This window comes from Trypanosoma conorhini (assembly GCF_003719485.1).
Source record: "Trypanosoma conorhini strain 025E chromosome Unknown Tco_14.4_contig_00726, whole genome shotgun sequence".
In the NCBI taxonomy this organism is placed as follows: Eukaryota; Euglenozoa; class Kinetoplastea; order Trypanosomatida; family Trypanosomatidae; genus Trypanosoma; species Trypanosoma conorhini.
Genome location: NW_021704818.1, coordinates 1 through 8,387, shown reverse-complemented (window position 1 = coordinate 8,387; position 8,387 = coordinate 1). Strand labels below are relative to the sequence as shown.

At 58.0% G+C, this 8,387-nt stretch overlaps 3 protein-coding genes across 3 annotated transcripts, besides 10 other annotated features; all 3 read left to right on the top strand.

Annotated features, from left to right (window-relative positions):
- Position 1: 1 nt before the first annotated feature.
- Positions 2-48: a sequence feature (A-rich).
- A 50-nt stretch (positions 49-98) lies between these two features.
- Positions 99-164: a microsatellite.
- A 167-nt stretch (positions 165-331) lies between these two features.
- Positions 332-354: a microsatellite.
- Positions 355-520: 166 nt separating this feature from the next.
- Positions 521-576: a sequence feature (A-rich).
- Positions 577-880: 304 nt separating this feature from the next.
- Positions 881-910: a microsatellite.
- A 550-nt stretch (positions 911-1,460) lies between these two features.
- Positions 1,461-1,493: a microsatellite.
- A 148-nt stretch (positions 1,494-1,641) lies between these two features.
- Positions 1,642-1,666: a microsatellite.
- A 27-nt stretch (positions 1,667-1,693) lies between these two features.
- Tco025E_08220 (uncharacterized protein) lies at positions 1,694-2,713 on the top strand (the record flags this gene model as incomplete). The annotated part of the gene is made up of 1 exon (XM_029375075.1): positions 1,694-2,713. One exon carries the CDS (start codon positions 1,694-1,696, stop codon positions 2,711-2,713), a length of 1,020 nt encoding a protein of 339 aa, XP_029224805.1.
- Positions 2,714-3,334: 621 nt separating this feature from the next.
- On the top strand, positions 3,335-4,240 carry Tco025E_08219 (uncharacterized protein; the record flags this gene model as incomplete). Its single annotated transcript, XM_029375074.1, has 1 exon — positions 3,335-4,240. The coding sequence occupies one exon, from the start codon at positions 3,335-3,337 to the stop codon at positions 4,238-4,240; it is 906 nt and encodes a 301-aa protein (XP_029224804.1).
- Positions 4,241-4,602: 362 nt separating this feature from the next.
- Positions 4,603-4,624: a microsatellite.
- A 31-nt stretch (positions 4,625-4,655) lies between these two features.
- Positions 4,656-4,720: a microsatellite.
- Positions 4,721-4,752: 32 nt separating this feature from the next.
- On the top strand, positions 4,753-8,193 carry Tco025E_08218 (uncharacterized protein; the record flags this gene model as incomplete). The annotated part of the gene is made up of 1 exon (XM_029375073.1): positions 4,753-8,193. The coding sequence occupies one exon, from the start codon at positions 4,753-4,755 to the stop codon at positions 8,191-8,193; it is 3,441 nt and encodes a 1,146-aa protein (XP_029224803.1).
- Positions 8,194-8,196: 3 nt separating this feature from the next.
- Positions 8,197-8,219: a microsatellite.
- Positions 8,220-8,387: the final 168 nt, after the last annotated feature.

Sequence of the window (8,387 nt, the reverse complement as noted above, 5' to 3'; positions counted from 1 at the left end):
CTTTTGTCTTTTGTAATTGTTTTTATTTTTGTTTTTCTTGGTTCTTTTCTAAAAGGAAGATTTTTCTATACTGTTTTTTTTTCCCTTTGTCTTGTTTGATATATATATATATGTGTGTGTGTGTCTGTGTGTATGCATGTATGTATATGTATATATATATCTATTGGCGCGCGCGAGCGGAAGGCGCGAAAAGGAAGGCCGAGAGCCAACGTTGTGGTTTTAGGAGCATGTGGAGGCATCAGCGGTGCGGCGGTGTGTGTTTGGTGCACGGGGCTGCACGTAAATAAATACATACACATGATGGTATGAGTCCGATATCGCGCGGGGGTTTTCTCTTTCTCTTTCTCTCTCTCTGTATGTGTTTCGCGTGATACTTCATTCTTTCTTCCTACTGATTAGCATTCGTGACTTGCCAGGAGTTTTCTTTTTGTTGTTTTTTTTGCCGCGGTGGATTGTGTCGGGGGAGCGTCACTTGCGCCCTTGGCCATTACTGCTGTTCCGTTGACAAACTCTTCCCTCTTTTTTTTCTAAGTTTGTTTTTTTTGTTTGTTTGTTTGTTTGTTTTTTCTTTGCTTGCGCACGTCTTCTGCAATCGCATATGAGCATGGCTGGCAGGCAACCCACTGCGCAGTGCCTCTGACGCGTGCATGCATGGATGCAATTGCGTGTTTGCGCGTTTGTGTGCAGCGATGCGTGCAGCGCTAACAAAATTTGCCCAGGGGGCCGTGCGTGGAGCAGGTCCTTGCGTGCATGGACATCTAACTGTATCTCTTTCTCTCTCTGGGCACGCGCACTGCTGTGCATTCTCCCGTGCGGAGGTGCACTGGAATAGTACGAAGAGCAGGAAGAGAAAAACGCATAACAAAAGCAACAGCACAGAAAAACGAAAAGAAAAGAAAAGAAAAGAAAAAACAATCTGTTGAATATTATATGTAACTTCTCGTTCCTTCTCGCGGTGTTTGTGTTTCTGGAGGCGAGACGGCGCAAAGACGAAATGAAGCGCATAGTTGTTGTATGTTTCTGTAGGCATTACGTCCTTGTTTTCTGCTGGCAGCCCGTCCGCAACGTATGCATGTGGGGGAGATGCAGGGAGGCGGAGACGGTGGGTGTGGTGCATGGGGCCATGACGCGTAGGCACACACATACGTCCACAGTGAGAGTGGGACATGGGAGGGGGGGGGGGGGAGTGTAACTATCGACCCTCTCCGTTTTCTTTGCCTCGCCCCACCACCTCGCGCCGCTCCTCGCCTGAGATGTGAGGAGGTGTTTTGCAGCTGTCGGTGCTTGGCTCCTGTCGCGGGCATTCGCGCTCCGTTTTTTCCTTTTGCTTATTCTCCGAGCCCCCCCGTTGGCGTCGCCCACGCACGCACCCACACAGCCCCTCTTTTTCTTATTTTACTCCCCACGCCCCGGCGCGAAGGCGGCGTTAGAAGCCTGCATGCATGCATCACTCAAATACTTGTTCTGTTCTGTTTTGTTTTGTTTGTTCTGTTTTTTTTCCCCCGGGTGATTCTTCGAGGCATACGCCCCGCCGACATCCCCCCTGGCGCGCCGACTGCCGCGTCATCTCCCGCCCTCTGCGTTTCTCGCTCCTTCACTCACGCCCCTCCTCGCTGCACGCTCTTTTTTTTTTTATCTCTTACACACACACACACACACACATCACTGCTGCGCGCAGGTGTAGGGGCGGAAGATGGCGAAGAAGAAGTTGAACCCCGCCGCGCTGCTGCCGGCGCTGACGGCCAACACGCGGTACATGAAAAAAATGAAGTTCATCACGAAGCGGAAGGAGGCGGCGGCAGCGGCGGGGCGGCGGGGCGGCGCCGGCGCGAAGAAGAAGAGGCGGGCAACGGAGAAGAGTGGTGGCCGTGGCGCGGCAAGGGGAGGCGGGACGAAGACGGCAAAGACAACACAGGCGAAGAAGTCTTCCACCGTCTCGGCGAAGAAGAAAAAAGCGGCCGTCTGCGGCGGGGCGGCCAAAGCGGGGCGGCGGAAGCCTCTTGATAGTGGGAGCGGCCGGGACGGGGAGGTGCCTGGTGCGGCGTTGCAGCAGCAGCAGCAGCAGCCGCAGCCGCAGCCGCAGCCGCCGCGGGAGGAAGTAGACCGGCTGCTGATCGCGCGCGCGATTCGCGGCGAAGAGGGCGCGCACGACGCCGCGTTGTCCGCCGGTGGGGCGTGCGGGGCGGGGGTGGACGACCTCGTGCAGCACCCTTGCCTCCCCTTCCTCGAGGACTACGCGGAGCAGAAGCGCAGTGAGGTTGTCTCCGCCGACACCCTCCTGCGCAACGCCCACGCGTACTTTAAGGACCTTGGAAAGAGGGAGTCCGCGATGCGGCGCGCCGCGGCGAAACGTCTAAAGGAGTTGAAGAACATCAACCGCCGCGGTGGCGACAAGGACGGCTTCCGCTACGTTGTCCCGCGAAACGTGAAGGAGGTGGTGCGGCAGATGACGCAGAACGCCGAGGGGGCAGGTGAGTCTGCCGCGGTGGACACAGCGCAGTTGACGTCCACCTTTGGGGGGGACGAGGCGCAGGACACATTGGAGCCGCCCATGCACCGCAAGCGGCGCAAGAAGAGCTGCTACTCGGACTTTTACCAATTCCAGGTGAGCAAGCGCTGGACGCGCAATGCTGAGAGTTTCCTGAACAGGGGCCGCGCGCACAAGTCGATGTTTGAAGCCTCGCGGCCGCAGCGCTCCATCAAGAAGTTCTAAACGTGAGGTGGGGTGAAACGGCGGCAATAGGGTGAAAGGAAAGACGAAGAGAGAAGCAAAAAAAAGGAGCACAAAATGCAGTGGTGGGAAGTGTAAAGAGCCTGCGTGTGAATTGAACGGCACCTCGTGCGAAGCCCGCATGTGAAATTCCGCTTGTTCCCCCCCTCCCCCATTGTGTTTCGTTGTGGGCTTGTGTGCCCCGTTGCCCTTTGGCTGGGGCGCGAGGGAGAGCGGAGGCCATAAACAGTGACTGCGAGGGAAAGTTGGCATTTAATTGTCGTTTAATTGACGTGATTGTTGATTTTGTCTCTCACGCCTCAGAGAGGCAAATAGTAATATAATACAAACAAAGAAAGATGATACGAAACTTTTGGACTTGGAACAATGGCATAAAAGACTTCTTTTGCACGTGGCGTGGTCCATGGATGTTTTTTCCCTTTTGTCTTTTCCTTTTTCGGCTCTGCGTGAGTCTCTCTCCCTCCCTCACACTCTCCTAGCGAGTGCGTGGGCCTTGGTTTTCTCTGGTCGCGGCGGGCTTTGGGAGCACGGCGGCTGTGGCATTGTTTGCGCTAGCGGGGGTGGTGAGGCACGCGTGCGGGCAGCGAGGCGCCGTGGCTGCGGATGGGGAAGTTGCGTGATCTGTGGACCGGCGAGGATGCGCGGGCGGTGAATGCGCCGCAGCCGGTGCGCATCGCGCGCGGCTGGGACGTGCAGCCGGAGGTGCTTCCCGCCAAACCCCTCGCCCCGCGCAGGCGCAAGTACGCACACGTGCGGCCGAACAACCGCGACGCGGTGGCGCTGCCGCACCCCGGGCAGAGCTACAACCCGGCGGACGACGACCACCAGGCCGCGCTGCGAGTGGCGGTGAGGAAGCTGCAGCGCAAGCGGGCCGCGGACGAAAGGTTCATGGCCGTGATGACGCGCGGCCGCGACACGCCGGTCACGGGGAATTTCTCCGCAGACAAGACGTGGGAGGAGGAGGTGCAGGAGCGACCGCAGAATCCCAAAAAGAAGCCAGGCACGAAGCAGGAGGAGGAGCAGGCGAAGAAGAAGAAACGACAGAAGAAGAATAAGAGCAAGAAGAAGGCGTCGAAGGCCTCGCTGCAGGCCGCCAAGCGTGCCCTCCCGCATCGCCGCCACCCGAAGCGTGAGGTTGCGGTGAAGGAGGTTGACGAGATTGACGAGATCGTAGCGGTGCACGAAGCGCGGCAGGCGCGGCGTGAAGCTGCGCGGGAGCGGCGCCGCACCGTGAAGCGTGAAAACATGCAGGTGAAAAGTTTTGGCCGCCACCACCACACGCCGTTGGTTTTGGATGTCGCACCCACAGACAAACTCGTCGGATCGCTGCGCCACCTGAACGGCGGTTACATCCACCCGGTTATGGATCGAATGAAGTCGCTGGAAGAGCGCAATCTTGTGCCGGCCCGGATGCGGCACACGTACAATAAACGGAAGGTGCTGAAGCCAAAGGGCGAGGTGCGTGTGAAGCGAGAGACGTTTGGTGTGATGCCCGAGACAAGCTTCTAGACGACCACGCGCAGGAAGGCGAAGTGCGGGGAGGGAGCGAAAAGGAAAGAAAAAGAAGAAAGGAGTAGTGACGGCGAATTAACGACTCTATTCCCGTCAGTTAAAGCGGTTAAAACAGACCCACGCGTTGCCTGCGTTTGCCGCACACCCTCCTCAGGCAGGAGGCGGGGGCGGTGCCCCGGTTTTGTACATTTTTTATTTGTTTGCTTTTGCGTTCTCTCCCCTTGACTTTGTTGGTTCTTGTCACTTTTCTCTTTCTCCCCATCTTTTTTTTTTACTGCTTTGCATGCGCTTCTGTTTCTTGCTGCCGCTGCTGGATGCGCAGGGCCATACGAGCGGGCGCGGTTCACTTTGCGCTGATCGCAGCAGCAGCAGCAGCAGCAGGCGGCAAAGGGAGCGTGTGGGGGAGGGAGAAAACTACACGAAGAAGAAAAAGAAAAAAAAACAACAACAACGCACACGTACGCACAACAACAACAAAGAGAGCTGCACGGAGGGCACGCACCGTCGAAATGAGTTTTCTTGTGAAAACGCTGCTGGGGGACAACGTGGTGCATCCGGTGGCGCGCGGCGGCGCGGCGGCGCCGGCGCCGGCTCCCCAGCAGGACGAAGAGGCCGATGAGGCAAAACAACGTGTCCCCACACGAACGCTCATTCTTCGCGTTCAATCCTGCACAGTCGCCCAGGACCGACGTGACGCGTTGGCGGAGCTGCGGGCGTCCCCCGACCTCCCTTACGTTATGGCGGCCAAGGAGGTTTCCTACCTCTGCAACGTCCTGCGAAGCTTCCCTGAGGACAGCGAGGTGGTGGAGTCGTCCCTCGCCGTCCTCTCGGGCATCACGGACCTCGCGAGTTACCCCGCCGTCTCCGCAAACTACGCCGTCTCTGAGAAGGAGAAGCGGCGTATTCGCGATTCCTTTCTCCACGAACTCGTTCCGGAGGTTCCGTTGTTTTTGAGCCACGTCAAGGCCGGGGTTTTTTGGACGCGCTTTCACGCCGTACAAATGCTGCAGCGGCTGCAGGAATACGACCCTTCCGCTGTGCACAAGCTGCTGCTTTCATCACACGGCATCGGCGTGCTCCTGGACATTTTGAACGACAGCAACCATGGTGGTGCCCTTCGAAATGAGGGATTGGTGCTCATCACATCCATCACGGCAACAGACACCGAGCTGCAGACGCTGCTGGCCTTCGACAACGCGTTTGAGACGCTTTTTGTGGTCATCAAGGAGGAAGGTGGGCTGGACGGGGGCGTGATCGTCTCTGACTGCCTCACCATTGCCCATAACATGTTGCGAGACAACAAGGCAACACAAAAGCTCTTCCGCGAGATGGGGTGTGCGCGTCTGGTTTGTACATTATTGGAGGCTGTGCCTGACCGTGTGCGGGCTGCCCGACACCACACTGCCTCCCTCAAGAACCAGAGCGCTGACGCTGGAGAGAATGTGGAAAATAATTTCACTCCGCTGAGTAGCACGCAGAACGATGTGATTTTTAAGGCGGTATCCATCCTTAGCTGTCTTCTGCGTGGGGCTGAAACCCACCAGGAGGGTCCTGCAGCCCAAGAGGCCCTTCTTCAGAGCGGCGCATTGGGCCCATTGTCGTCGGTGGCCCTAGGAGGTGTTCTTGTTGATGATGCAGCACGGGTGGAGGCCTTACGAACTTTGGCAGTTCTGCTTCGGGATAGAAGGGTGGGTATCGAAGAGTTTATGCAGTTACAAGTTGTAACTTTGCTCTGCCGCGAACCCCCATTGCGGGTAGAAGAATGGCCAGCACTCCGCGCAATTCTTCATGTCTTATTAGGAATAGAAGATAGGGTGATGCAGTCTGCTGCTGCGCACGTACTTCATGCCCTGCTAAGTGTTTCTTCCTCTGAAGGCGAGCTTGCGAGAAGGTTACTGAAGGGGTTTGCCCCTCCTTTGCCCTCATCTGCACCACCGTCGGCCGCGGCCAGGGCCTTGAGGAATGCCTTGCCGGCTGACTGTGGTGCAGCAATGGCCATTGCCATTTTTGGTTCTATTCCATGTAGTAGAAGTAGCCAAAAATATTATTCTGCCTTGTTGTTGGACCGTCTTTTGGGTGTGCCTGGCTCTGTTGAGAAGCTCTTGGCAATGGGACAACGCGAGGCGGTGACTTCGTCGCAGATGCAGCATTCTGCTGCATCTTCAGCAACGAATAGTGTTTTCCTCGCGTACGCGCAATACGTCATTAACTGCCTTCGTGGTCATGGCGAGATGGACCTCAACACCCTCAGTGCCTGCTTTAGGGCGCTGTTGCGGTGGGTACTTGGCTGCGAACAGGCGGCTCGGTTACTCGTGGGCGACGGGACGTACTACAAGTCACTCCTGCAGCGAGCAGGGCAAGAAGATGGTCCGGTGCATGTGCGTTTCTGGTCTGCGGCTCTCTGTGCCGCGGTGTGCCTCGCTGCCCCGAGGGACGCGCCGGACGCAGTCCAAGACCACCCAAGCGATGCAAATAGACTGCGAATGGGCGGGAGCGGAGTTGGTGCGGAGAGCCTCCCGCCCTCGTCTTTGCTGGACAGGCGGCACTTGCTGGAGCTCTTCTTCAACCACCTGGGGGGCCCAGCTGTCTTTGACAGTTTCCTCTTCGACGTGAAGGCCTCCAGCCCAATGTGGGCGGAGCCGCCAAAAGATGCCTTTCTGCGTCCAACCCCCGCTTTGTACGACGAAAAGATGAAAAACACGCTCCTGGGCGTCGTCAAGCAGTTCAACGACATTTGCCCGTTGCGTGGCAGGGTGCAGCCCGGGCCGTTGCAGGAGGGCACACTGTCGGCGGCCACAAACACCGCCACGGCCGTCTTCAATCCCGCTTTGGGCGACGTAGACATCTTTTCAGAGGGACCGTCGCCGTCCACGGTGGATCCGAGTGCCGCGTTTGGGGCGGCGGCGGCGGCGGCGGCAACCCCGGGGCAGCAGCAGCTACTGCAGGTGGGGGCCCCAGGCAGCGCCGTGGAGGAGGTTCGCATCAGCCTGCAAAACGCATACGAGTCCAGGGTGAAGGAGCTGGTCGAGGCAAACGACGCGTTGCAGCGGGAACTCCAACTTGTGCGGGAACAGCTGCACGCAGACGCTGACGCACAGGCTTTGGGAAGGGAACGTGAAAGTCGGCATTTGGAGGAGGTGGCGAGTTTGCGGGAAAACATTAGACTCCTGGAGGAGGCGCTTAGTGCCGAGGAGGAGGAACACCGGCTCCTGGCGCAGTCGCTGAACATGCTGGAGGAGCAGCTGCGGGAGGCCCGTGCGAATCCGACGAGCACCACCGAGGTTTTCGAGCTTCGCCGTGAGGTTCAAAAGTTGACGGAAGAGCGGGACCGCCTGCTCGTCCTCGTCGCCGAGCTGGATGAGGAGAAAACCCCTGCGACGACGTATCCAGGGCGTAGAACGACCTACCCGTCGCCGTCGCCGCCCCCGCTGCCCCCGCCATCCGCCCCGCCCTCGCTTTTTTCGGCGAAGCGGGCGCTGCAGCCGTTCGGTGAGGGTGAGGGTGCGTTCGCATTGCCCGCAACACCACACTGCGTGGGAGTCGCGGAGGGGACGCGACTGACGCCAGAGGCATGCCCGCAGAGTTCTTCCCAAACGACGGGCCCAAATGGGTTTCAAGCGTCATCATCTTCCTTGCAACCCTCACAGCAACAACAAGAGCAGGAGCCGCAGCCGCGGCGGCGTGAATCTCAGCCGGTTGCAGAGCCGTTTGGGCGAAGTATGGAAACCGTGAATGGGATGCATGCGTCCGCCGCGGCAGTGCCAGCCGCGGAAAGAAATTTGTTTCCTGCTGACTCCTCTGAAGAGTGCGTGCGTGGAAACGACGTCGGGGCGCGGCGAACAGAAGCAGCACCCGTCGCAGGGGCTGCACGAACTGCTGCCCCGCTGAACTTTAACCCCTTCGCAAATATGGCAGGCGCTCACAACGATCCTGCGGGGGACCCGTGGTAGGAGGGCGGCGGCGGCGGCGCCGGAGGTTGTGAAACGCAACCGCCAAAAGAAAACTGAAAAAGGCGGTCATGGCGCTTAATCCCCGCGTGGATTCCCACAGCATGTGACTTTTTTTTTTTTGCTGTTGTTGCGGTTTTGTTTTCATTGCCGCTTTTTTCAAGTTTCCTTTGTGGCTCAGTTATTCTCTATGGCAA